This window comes from Sceloporus undulatus, chromosome 2 (genome assembly GCF_019175285.1).
Source record: "Sceloporus undulatus isolate JIND9_A2432 ecotype Alabama chromosome 2, SceUnd_v1.1, whole genome shotgun sequence".
Classification (NCBI taxonomy): Eukaryota; Metazoa; Chordata; class Lepidosauria; order Squamata; family Phrynosomatidae; genus Sceloporus; species Sceloporus undulatus.
The window spans coordinates 22,577,473-22,590,721 of NC_056523.1; the positions used below are offsets into that span (position 1 = coordinate 22,577,473).

General features: G+C 43.4%; 1 protein-coding gene across 1 annotated transcript; it reads left to right on the forward strand.

Annotated features, from left to right (window-relative positions):
• Positions 1-6,264: 6,264 nt before the first annotated feature.
• LOC121922572 (ankyrin repeat, PH and SEC7 domain containing protein secG-like) lies at positions 6,265-12,720 on the forward strand. Its single transcript, XM_042452177.1, has 5 exons — positions 6,265-6,452; positions 7,823-8,097; positions 9,951-10,144; positions 10,759-10,887; positions 12,045-12,720. Exons 2-5 carry the CDS (start codon positions 7,881-7,883, stop codon positions 12,264-12,266), a joined length of 762 nt encoding a protein of 253 aa, XP_042308111.1. The 5' UTR covers positions 6,265-6,452; positions 7,823-7,880; the 3' UTR covers positions 12,267-12,720.
• The last annotated feature ends 529 nt before the right edge of the window (positions 12,721-13,249 follow it).

Here is a 13,249-nt window from a genome sequence, read left to right on the forward strand (position 1 = left end):
AGGGGCCCTTTTGTACTACCCAACCATAGTGCTATGAATCCCATTTAGCCGCCATGGCTCTGTCCTATAGAATCCTGGGTTTGGTGAGATCCAAGAGCTCTGTGGCTGGGAATTCTCAATAGCCCTCCCTAAACTGCAAATTCCAGGTTTCCAAAGGATACAGGCATGGCTGTTAAGGTGAAATCACAGTGATAAAACCATATAGTGTGAAAAGGCTCCAGGTGAAGAAGCACTGTTGAATTTTTCTGCATTGATTCCTGCCAGAAGAAACCCAGATGAGAAGACTCCACATCAGCACTCCTAAGTTCCTTGCTTTCCTCCTTGTCTCTGTTGGTGTTGGTCTTGCTTTTTGTATGTTTGCAGCTCACAGCCACAAAAAGCAACCCCTAGTTCCTTTCTCAGTTGCCACAATCATACACAGATCCAGGAGTGGGGAATTGGTTGGCTGTGCTATGTGACACTACAGGCTCCCATCCTTCCTTGAAAACCATCTAGTAGGGCTCTGCACAACAAGCAAGCACTCCAGAGGTGCAGATTTTCTCTCTGCCGCATCCTCAGGCATCAAAATAGATGAAAAGTTTTTATTGGACTGCTCTCTGATGAATTAGGGAGATGTAAGCTAGAGGGACATAGAACTCCACAGTATTTTTTTCTTCTTAAGAGTTTTGTGTAACTTAAAAGTCTGCATATCTTTGAACCAAATTAGATTGATAAGGTAAGAGTTGAACTACACATAATCTACATGACTGATGAATAGGATATCTGTAAATTAAAACAAACAAAAAAAGCTACTGCCATTTTATTTGGCATGGAGTTATGGCAGGGCGACCAGATGTTATAATTGCAAAGAAGAACAAGGCATCACAAAATGTAGGATATTCAAGAAATAATGGAGGACGTGATCAAATTTTAAACTTGAAATACTCTTATGTAAATATAAATTCATACTTCTTAGCCATGCTCCAAAGGGGGACATTTTGAAATTCCTTCTGGACAGAAAGTTGAAATGGAGGATCTGTTCTGGGAAAGGAGGATGTCTGGTCACCCTGGATTATGGTGCTAGAGTAGGAGATACATATTCTTTTCCCTCTCTGTCATTTCACTCATTTCAGTTCCTCCTGTAGCCGTTTTTGCTATGTTGGGGAAAATATACAGCTACCATATAGATTCATGCATATTTTCTTCTATGTGGCAAATGCCAGGTTCAAGGCAAGGATTCAAATTTGGTAAATGTTGTGGGGGCAAAAGACACTACCACTCCAAAAAATTATTACAATTTTTTTTTAAAAATGATCCTATTCAGGGATAGATTTCTTCTCTCATGCCTAATTTGGTCCTAAATCACACATTGCCTTCGGTAAACTCCGGATGTTTTTCACCACAAATCCTACTATCCTCAGCCAGCATGTTCATTGGCAGTGGAAGTTGTTGTCCAACAAATCTGGCATGGCCCTGGTTGGAGGAGATTGTCCTAAGAGTCAAAAGCTGATGCCTGTTGAGCAGTGGTATAGCACAGTGGTAAGAGGAACATATTTTCATTAACTTTAGCTTTCCTGGTCCCAATTTCAGCGTAGCCATAATCTTTCCCTAGTGCAGTGGTTCTCAATGTTCCCAATGCCGCAACAGTTCCTCATGTTGTAGAGACCCCTAACCATAAAATTATTTTCATTGCTACATACAAATATGTGTTTTCTGACGTTTTAGGTGACCCCTGTGAAAGGGCCTTTCAACCCCCAAAGGGGGGGGGGTCCCAACCACAGGTTGTGAACCACTGCCCTAGTGCCTTAAGCCAGCAATTTATCTTTCAGCCTCAACCTTGTGCTTATGAGAATTGCTGATAAGAACACTGGCTTACCTTAGCTAGTAACTGTCAAGATTACTAAGACCATGCGCCTGAGGTGCTTAGGGAAAGAAGGGCTATGTAAATATTAAGAAAGGCCTGGCCACAAGCCTCATACAGCTCTTAGCACAGTCACACCTAACAGAGCCAGCGTGGTGGTTTGAATGCTGAACTATGACTCTGGAGACCAGGGTTTGAATCCTCGCTAGACCATGAAAACCCAGTCAGTGACATTGGGCAAACCTCCTCTGAACAAATCTTGCCAAGAAAACCCCTTGATAGGGTCATCCTAGAGTTGCCATAAATTGGAAATGACTTGAAGGCACATAACAATAACAGTCACACCTGCAATATTAGAATGTCACCAATTTTGTGCCTCTTGTGGTGTGGTAACACAACTTTTTGCAGCTATCCTTAAAGTTCTCAGGCTCCTCTTGATAGATTATTTCCCTCCACCTCACCTCTTACCTCAGACCAGTTCTTAACACCTCAAATAGTGACAGAGCTTGAGCCAGCATAAATGCCATATCCTTTGACCTGGGAGTTCTTCCTCAGTGGCAGGTGGCTGAGAGCTGGCTTGGCTTTACATTATGTTTTTTAAAAGGCACTTTGTACGTGCTCAACAGGGCTGTTATAGGTATTCTCCCTGGTCCATAACTGGTCCAATAACTGAAAACAGATTGTGAAATGGTCTGGTTTAAATTAAGTCCTACCTCCAAGGGGAGCATCAGTCATAATTCTGCATCTTGGGGAACCTTTGGGGAATATCAAAATCCCCAGCCATTGATAAGGGATTACGAGAGCCGTAATTCAAAATATTTGGAGATCCAGCGGTTCCCAATTCAACATCCTGCAGATTTTAAAATTTATATAATCATATTCAAAATGATGGCAAACAGGCAGTTGTGATATTCACATATCTTTCACTACATGATTAATGGTTGCAGGAACTTCATCAGTGAGGATTAAGGTCTGTACAAAGCAGCTCCTTATGGTGGGAGTTAGGAAATGGTTGCCCTTCTCTGAACTTGGGAGAATTTGGTACACCTTTAATTTGTTTTTCCATCCCAGGTCAGGATCCCTCTGCACATTCTGCTCCAGTTCCTCAAACGTTTTTTTCTCTCAACTGATTGCAGAATTAATTATTATTAATCTGGAAAGCTTGACAGAAAAACCAACCTGTTGTTTTGTTTTGTTCTATAGTATAATAATGTTATTGTAGATACTGTTCTGAGCAAAGTAGGAATTTTATCATGAAATGAGAAGTTTTGTCTGTAAATAATCAGTTTAGATCCCAGATGACTTTATTACAGAGCAAAATTCTTACACAGTAATTCAATAAACTTTAATATACAACACAGAGCAAGGCTCCGACTCTGGGTTTCTTATGTCATTGGCTTCCTTGATGATACACTAAGGGTGTGGGAGAAGTTTTGGTATTCCCTTCTTCGCTTTGCAACATGCAAAGCCTCCCCAACTCATTGTTCTGCAGGAGAACTCTCCCAACAGTCATTTTCTTGCTGGTGGAGAGCAGCGGAGATTGAAGAAGTGTCCAGCAGACCAGTGACATCTTCTGCTGAGCTCTCTGGAGGATCCTAATGGATCTTGGCAGAAGATGTCTTTGGTCTGCATCTGGCTATGGGGAAATGTCTACACACTTCTCCAACCACCACTATCCCCTGCATCTCCACCAGCAACAGAATAGCAACCAAATGGGCACTTGGTGAGCCCTGGAACTAGTGACCAGGCCATAGTGTAGTTTCACATGCCTATGCTCAACCCTGTAGGTTCTCAGCCTATACTACACCTCCACAAATATTTGGATGGTTCCCAGAATCACAACGGAGCAAATGTTTCTGTTTCTCCAGTGGACAGGATCGAAGCCACTGGATTCAAATTACACAAACAAAGATTTAGAGTCGCCACCTAAAAGAAGACGATGGTAGCTATTCAGTTGCAGAATAGACTGCCTGAGAAGATGGGCTGGCCTTCACAAATGGTCATCCAGCCTCTGCTTAGAAACTTCTGTCAGTTACAGGGATGCTGTAGTAGATTTGCTGTATTAAGCAAGGGCTGGGTTAGATTCTAATTGCTAGTCATTGCTGATCTTTGAACTCCTGTCTAACATAAGCATGAGATTCCATGGTCTGGAACAAAACCAGATAAAAAGATGGCAACACTCTGGGAATACCACCAGATAATATTTTGACCTGGAAGGGCTTCTCTTTTTATGCAACATGGCTATTATTTAGGATTATTGTTTTCTCCCCTCCTTTTACTTACACATGTGTGCATTGACTCCCTCTGGGTTCTGTGGGGCCAACTATAATTGAATATTGCAAACAGAAATCACAATTTAAGTCCATCTGTGTGTGTGTGTGTGTGTGTGTGTGTGTGTGTGTGTGTATAGCGCACTTTATGCATTAAATTAGACACACATGCACTCTTCCCAAAGTTACAATTGTCTTTTACAGCACGTCATACAAAAGCACTGCACGAAAAATTGTAAAAATACAACATGCTGCCAGCAAGAAACGTGTCTGACACAATACAAGAAAAACACAAGAATCAAAACAATTAAAATTAGGGAAAACACCAGGGCAACAATAAAGCTACAACAATTGGTATCCTTTATGGTCCACTGCTGAAGGTTTTAGAAATTTGCAAGGTTTTGGGTAGCTACTGCAAAGGTGGCCAACTTCAGTATAATAGATTTGGAATGATTTTGGAACAGTTATCCTGGCTTCTAGGGAGAGCTAAAGCTTGATGATCATGATGATCATGATTTTTATTATTATTATATCCCGCTTTGTTTTCTAAAATTGGCGCTCAGAGCGGCTTACAATTTAAAGTGGTCCCCAAAATGTACTCTTTAAGGGATTTTGGATTTCAACTCCCAGAATCCCAGATTATTGGCCAACGTGGCTGAAGCTTCTGGGAGCTGAAGTCCAAAATCTCTCAAAGAGCACAGTTTGGGGATTCCAACTAAAAGCATACAGAACTTGATCAGATCTAGGACTCATTTGTTTGTCTTTTTGGCTGTTTATGGTATCCTCAGCATTCTTCTCCAGCACCACATCTCAACTGAGTTTCTTTTTATCTGCTTTCTTCACTGGTAGAATCCAAAGGGCTAGTCTGGAAAATCATTATGCAAAAGGATCTTGTAGCACCTTTGAGACAAAAGAGATGATCTCACTACGCTCTTAAAGCGCTACTATTCCACTTTAACTGCTCTGGCTGCCTGCTGTTGCATTCTGGGGTTTGCAGTTTAAAAGGGGGCATTAAGAATATTCAGCCAGAGAGCTCTTAGGCCTCAATGAACTACAAACCTCAGAATGCAAGAGAAGGCAGACATAGCAGTAAAAGTGCAGAGCAGTTAAACTACAGTTCCTAGGATTCCATAGCGTCGAATGGAATGACAAACCCTATGATTACATATTATCTTTAACTCCTCTGGCTCACTACTATGGAATCCTGGGATCTGTAGTTCTGTGGTGGCACCAGAGCTCTCTCTCTCTGACAGGGAAGGCTAAACGTCTCACAGAATGACAAACCCCATGATTACATATAGCATGGAGCACTTTGACTCCCCCGGATCAGTGCTATGGAATCCTGGGATCTGTAGTTCTGTTGTGGCACCACAGGTCTTGGAAGTTGAAATGTCTCACAAAACTACAGTTCCTAGGATTCCATAGTGTCGAACTATGGCCACTGAACCAGTGTCAACCTGTGTTCAAGACACACTGCAGAAATAATCCAGTTTGAGACCTCTTTAACTGCCTTGGCTCAATGCTATGGACTTCTAGGAATTGTAAGACATTTAGCCTTCTATGTCAGAGAGCACTGGTGCCACAATAAACTATAATTCCCAGGATTCCATAGCACTGAGCCAGGGCAGCTAAAGCAATCTCAAACTAGATTGTTTGTGCAGTGTGTCTTGGACCCAGGTTGACACTGGTTCAATGGCCATGGCTTAACGCTATAGAATCCTAGGAACTGTAGTTTTGTGAGACATTCTGCGAGACATGTAGCCTTCCCTGTCAGAGAGAGAGAGAGAGAGAGAGAGAGAGAGAGAGAGACCAATGGTGCCACCACAGAACTACAGATCCCAGGATTCCCCAGCATTGAGAATAGATTCAAGGCAGTCAAACTGCTCCATACAATATGTAATCATGGGCTTTGTCGTTCTGTGAGGCATTTAGCCTTCCCTGTCAGGGAGAGCTCTGGTGCTATCATAGGACTACAAATCCCAAGATTCCATAGTATTTAACCAAGGCAGTTGAAGTGGTATCCACTTGGATTCTAGGTTAACAGTGGTCCCCAAACCCTGTGCAGTTTAATAACAGATTTTGGACTTCATCTCCCAGAAGCCTCAGCCATGTTGGCCAATAGCCTGGGATTGTGGGAGCTGAAGGGCGAGTGAGTGAGAAGGAGGCAGTGAGGCCGCTTTCCCGTCGGGCCGAGGGAGGGACTACAACTCCCAGCTCTCCCAGCTCCAGCCTGGCGACGTCGGCTTGGAAATGGCGGCCTCCTCTCTGGGCCAGGAGCGGCGGAGGCTGAGGAGGAGGTGGAGGTGCTTCTTGCAGCCCAGCAGCAGAGGCCTCAGGAGGCGGTAAGGGCCTGGAGGGAGGCCCCGGGAGGGGATGGGGAAGAGCGTAGAGCACATGCAGGGCAGCTGTGTGGGCCATTTAAGAAAGCCATACAAAACCCCACTTCAAACAGTGAAACGAGACCCCATGGGAAAGGGATCTGGGAGTCCAAGTGGAACACAAGATTAACATGAGCCAACAGTGCGATGCAGCAGCTAAAAAGGCCAATGCGATTCTAGGCTGCATCAATAAAAGTATAGCGTCTAGATCAAGGGAAGTAATAGTGCCACTCTATTCTGCTCTGGTCAGGCCCCACCTGGAATATTGTGATTAAAATACATTTTAATCCAGTGGACTCTCACATTATTTGCTGCTGTTGTTATATGCCTTCAGATTGCTTCCGACTTATGGCAACCCTTAGGCCAACCTGTCATGGGGTTTTCTTGGCAAGCTTCTTCCAAGGAGGTTTGCCATTGCCACCCTCTGAGGCTGAGAGAGCGTGACTTGCCCAAGGTCCCTGAGTGGATGTACACATCTGCTTATACACACTAAATAATTAGGAAGCTTGACAATTTTGTTTACTTTTTATATGAATCGTAATACAATAAGGAGCTCAGCCAACATATTTCCAGGAGCCGCATATTAGATGTGAAAGAGCCAGATGTGGGTCCCAAACTTTGGTTTGGCCTCCCTTTGGCTGCTCAGCCAGCCAGAAGAAAGATCCTCTCTTGTTGGCAGTGATCAAGTGGGATTCCACTGGTAGCCCAACTGGCTTCTGCACATAACATGGAGGGAGACCTTTTCCTCAGGCAACAAAATGGTCTAGGCATCCAAACTTTAGCAATAATGCAGTTTGACACCACTTTAAGCACTGTAGTGCCATCCTATGGCATCCTGAGATTTGTAGTTTTACAAGTGGTTGTGAGCCTTGACTGCCAAAGAGTGTTGGTGCCTCACAAAATGAGAAATCCCAGAATTCTGTAGCAGTTAAAGTGGTGTCAAACTGCATTATTTCTACACTGGAGATGTACAGTCAGGCTGCATACCTGTTGCAGATACAATGGGCTCTTAGTATCTGCAGGGGCTTGGTTCCCGGTCTCTCCCTGAGGATCGGAAAATCCGTGGATGCTCAAGTTGCATTATATACAGTGGAGTAGTAAAATGGTGTCTTGTATATAAAATGGCAAAATCAAGGTTTGCTTTTTGGAATTAATGTATTTTTCAGTATTTTCAAACTTTGGATGCTTGAATCTGTGGATGAAAAAATCCATGGATACCCAGAGCTGACTGCATGTATGGCTAAACATGATAGCTGTGCAAAACAAGTGCTGTAGTGCTGCTCAGTCGTGCTAAGGTAGCTAACCTGTTCACTTAATCCCTGTTTCTTGATCAGCTAAGGACAGACTGGAGTTTGATGACACCCCACTCGGTACCTCTGTGGAGGCCCATCCATGTGGACGGAGGGTGTCTGTTCCAGTGGCAAGATGGGCTTCTACATCAGTTCCCTCTCCAGAGCCCCCTATGGCAACAGGGCCCCACCTGAGGCCTCACGCCATCCAGCCAAGCGGTACCAGGCAGCGCCCAGCTACAACTACCGGTGGACGGAGCTGCACTATGAGGCCAGCCGTGGCAACGTGGAGAAACTGAAGCAACTCCTGATAACCTCTGGTGAGTGTGCATATGTGTGTTGCAAAGATGACTGGGAAATCCAAAGTCATCCACATGGGTGGCTGAAATAGTGACAACTCTACTTTCTGATGGTTCGCTGTACACAAACTTTGTTTCATGCACAAAATTACTAAAAATCTTATGTTATAAGGTGTATATAAAACCTAAATGAATTTCATGTTTACACTTGGGTCCCATCTCCAAGATACCTCATTAAACGCTTCTGGTCCCAAGGATTTCCAATAAGGGAGACTCAACCTGTAGTGAGTAAAATATTTATGACAAGTTATATATACTTACGTACTCCCCTCACATTATTTCTAAACACTACACAGCTAGTAGGCAGTAACATAAGACTGTATAATACCTCAGCCCAATGTAATTCCTAGTCTTGGTTTCCTCTTCTCAGTTCTTTTTATGGGAATGAATATTTTAAGTCTGCTTGGCACTATGGAAGACAAGGAAAGAATTTTATTTCTTTTAGTAATGCTGATGGTTTCTTCTATTTTTTTTTTACGTTTTTTTAATTTTTATTAATTAATTTATTTGCCAGCTCTACCTAAATCAGCAAAAGTTATACTGTATTTCCTTACGTTTCCTTAGAGTTCAGGGCCTTGTAGCTCCATTATAATATTTTTAAAATTCAATTTGTTCTTATTTTCTGAATAACCTGTGCATTTCATACCTTTAATAATATGATATTTTATGCCAAGCCAGGTCATACATAGTGCAGTGCATAGTGCATTTTAGGTTCCTAAAGTAACAAAATTACATTCATTATATCAAGGGTGCTCATAATTTATTTTTTTCAGTTTTTCCAAAAAAACAAAAAGCCTGGAGGGAGGAATTCATTTCTCCCATCGTGGTTTCAAAATTTCTGGAAATTTTACATCATTACAGAGCCCCCTGAGAATCCTAAGGATATAGTATAAGTTGAATATACCTTTTCCGGAATTCTAAAATCTGAAATACTCCAACATCCAAAATAGTCTTCCTGGGCGGCTGTGATAATGACACCTTTACTTTATGATGGTTCAGTGTACACAAACTTTGTTTCATACACAAAATTATTTAAAATGTTATGCATAAAATTATCTTCAGGCTATGTGTACGAGGTATATATATAAATGAATGAATGTCATGCTTAGACTTGGGTCCCATCTCCAAGATATCTCATTATGTATATGCAAATATTCCAAAATCTTAAAAACCCTGAACTCCCAAACACTTCTGGTTCCAAGCATTTTGAAGAAGGGAGACTCAACCTGTAGTGCGATGGGGTACCAAAGATTCTCTTGGAGTTTCTAAACATCCCTTACCTACAGAGAGGGATAGAAACTCAATGGAGAGCATGTACTTTGCATACAGAAGGTCTCAGGTGCCATCCCCAGCATCTCCAGTTAAAATGTCAGGGTTTGACTTGGTAGTCCTTGAAGTCTCTTCCAAGTCTGTAATTGTATTATTCTCTGTCCAGGTGGCAACTGGTGGGAATGTGCCTACTAATCAAAATAGATGATGCACAGAGTGTATGGGCACAACCATCTGACTTAATGTAAGGGAGCTTGCCTGACGGAGCCACAGTTCAAAAGCCGTTACATCACTTAAAACCTGTAGTATAGAAAGAACCCTCAGGCATTCAATAAACCTGTGATGAATGATATGTTTCCACGCTGTTTCAAGGTACTCATTGCTTTTCTGTTTTTTAGACAGGGAGTTGGTAGACAGGAAGGATTATTACAGCAAGACCCCACACTGAAACTTGCAGTATAGAAAGACCCTCAGGCTTTCAGTAAATCTAAGGTGAAGAATATGTGTCCATGCTAACAAGGTGCTCATTGCTCTTTGTTTTCTAGACAGGGAGCTGGTAGACAGGAAGGATTATTATGGCAAGACCCCACTCTATTGGGCTGCTTACAAGGGGCAGAGGCACACAGTGGAGCTGCTGCTGAAACATGGTGCAAATGTCAACACATGCTGTAAACATGGAGGGACCCCACTTCACGCAGCCGTTGGGCTCTTCCCGGACTGCACCTTGCTGCTGATCCAGGTAGGAGTGCTTCACCTACCTGGCACCTCATTCTTTTGACAGTAGTATCCATAGAGTCTGAGAAAGTTCTTCTTTTTTGATCTACAACTTCCCAAATCCTCCAGTAGCTGATACCCAGAACTTGGGAAAGTTCCTTTTTTCCCCTTTGGACTCCAACTCCCCAAATTCCACAGTGGCTGGGGGATTTGGGGAGTGATAGTCCACATTTTGCAACGCTTTAGGTATCTACTTTCTGATTTGCATACCTTTGCTGTATTCCTGAGACTGCAGACACACAATTAAAAGTTATTTTATCAGTTGCAGGAGGAGAGGGCAAATTCTATTTGGGCTGTAGCATTTAAGGGTTGGTTGCAGCTTTTTAACATTTCTCTGCTACAAGCCATATTCCCTAAGCCATTTTCCCAGTGCAAATTATTTATTCAGATAGACATAGCTGCTGCTTGCCCTATGCTGGTTGGATGAAGTGAAACAGTTGCCCCTCACATCTGGACCAGATCTCTTCCAGTGTTGACCTTTGGACTTGGCTTACTTAGACAGTCTGGCTTCAGGCAGGCAGATGTGAGATACCTGAGACCTGTAATTTGAAGGTTAAAATCAGTTGTTTTTCTCCTCAGCATGGTGCGGATGTGAACCTGCAGGACAACTGGGGAGTGACCCCTATGTACCTGGCAGCATGCAGCGGACAAACAGAATGTATCCAGTTGCTGGTAGAGGCCGGTGCCTACATCTCCTACAGAAACAAGGTAGACTTTTGTTGAGGGTGGGTGATTGAGGGCTAGGGGCCAAATCCAGTCTCCCTTTTCAATCACCCAAGGCCTATTTCTGCCTGTCACTGCCCCAAAATGCCTCTTTTTCTGCCATATATTGACAAAAATAGCAATGGGAAGTGATGTGACATCACTTCCTGTCACCATTTTAGCCAAAGTTGGCCAAAATAGAAAGAGGTATTTCAGAGGGTGAAAGATCTGAAGTAGTATGGGAGGTTGTTTTCACACGCTTTTGCAAAAATCACCTAAAAATCATATCAATGGAGGATCCATAAAGTTGCAGTGGGGCTTCCAAGATGACAAAAGTGTGCTTTGGGGCCACTTGCAGCCCATGGGGTTTCACTTTCCCCACCGTTGCTTTTGCTGGAAATCAGTGTTGCACACCGACTAGCCTTTTCTGGATGATCTCCTGAGGTGTTGAACTACAGCTGTCATCATCCACTGCAAATGTGGACTGAGAATGGGGAAAATTGTTTTTCACAACACAACTGGAAGATATCAGGTTGGTTAAGGCTGGCCTAAGCTACAATGCCTGGTCCCTCTGCCTGGTGCCACTGTTATGAATGGAGGTCCGGCTGCTTCTGCATTAGTGAACTGGCCTCCTGTATAATGCCTACTGTCCAGGCAAGAGTTGTGCTTCTCCACCCTGGGACAGTTGTGGCAGAAGTATGGATTTCATATACAGTTGGCTCTCCATGTCGAGAGATTCAACCATTCACAGCTTGAAAATATTTAAATAAAATATACAGTTGGCCCTCCGTTTTCGCAGGGGATCCATTCTCTATATGGGAGCCAGGAGAGAGATTCCCATTTTCTCTAATCAGTGATCAGAGGAGTTGGGGATTCCTTTCAGAGTAGCCTCTGGGAGCAGTTTTTGCCCAGATATTGTGGTCTCCTGTGGACTACAGCTTCCAGAATCCCAGAGCCAACGTGGCCGGTGGATTATGGAAGTTGCTCTCCAGGCCGTGAACAAGCCTGATTGAGGCCCAAATCTGGCATAAGGACTGGCAGTTTCCTATCCTTAGTGGAAAGAATTTCTATGTCAGAAGGCAGGGACGTCCTGTTTGGATGGCCCAGGTCTAGAGTGAATCCACTCGATCCCACACAAATGCTGTTCTTTCTTCCTGCTGCAGAGAACCGGAGTCCCTCCCAAGCGTCTTGTCTCCCAGCCAGCCCTGATCTCCTGGATGGAAGCTTGCCGTCGGCAGCCACGTTCCCTCAAGCACCTCAGCCGCCTGTCTATCCGAACTGCTCTGGGCCACAGCAGGCTCCAAGCCATCACGGACTTTGACCTTCCACCACTGCTGAAGCAGTACCTTATGTTTGAAGACTTGACTCTGCCAGAGGGCTTATAGTCCCTCTCAGGATGCATGGCAGCTTCCAGCCACATCAGCTGGCATTCTCCCCTGTGTCTGCAAGTTCACGGGGCCTATGTTGCCTTTTTCCTGCCCAGCATCTTGCCTTTTCTTGCCTTTTTCCTGCCCAGCGTTTTAAGCAGAAGTAACTGTCTGGCCTTTGACCGGAAAAGAGCATCCTTCTAGATGAAGCCAAGGGTTTATCATGTCCCAAATCCTGTCCCCATACATGAAACCTAAGCAGAGTACAATTAAGCTATGATGCAGTTACATACGGGCTTTAAAGCAGGCTATCATGCAGGTTGAATATCCCTTATCCAGAATTCCAAAATAATCAGAAATTCTAAACTGACCATGAGTGGCTGAGATAGTGACACCTTTGCTTTCTGACAGTTCAGTATACACAAACTTTGTTTCATGTGCAAAATTATTAAAATATTATATATAAAATTAACTTCAGGCTATGTGTAGAACATATATATATAAAACATAAATGAATTTCATGTTTAGACTTGGGCCCCATCTCCAAGATGCCTCCTTTTGTATATGCAAATGCAGTGGACCCTTTGGTTTCCGCTGGGGTTTAGTTTCAGGACCCTTGGTATCCGCTGGGGTTTGGTTTCAGGACTCCCTGTGGATACCAAAATCTATGGATGCTCAAGTCCCATTATATGCCATAGCACAATAAAATGGTGTCCCTTATATCAAGTGGCAAAATCAGGGTCTGCTTTTTCGAAAGAAAGAAAAAAGAATCTTCACACAGTGGACAGTGGAATAGAGAGAGCCAGATGTATTCCAAAATCCAAAAAAGTAAAAAAAAACCAAACCTGAAATCCAAAATACTTCTGGTCCCAAGTATTTCAGATAAGGGAGAATCAATCTGTAGTCATGTGGTTATGTTAGAAGAAATGGACACGGACAGCTGAAAAGCCCAAAGATTAGAAACTCCTTGTCAGCCTTCAGCAAACAAACCTTACTATGGG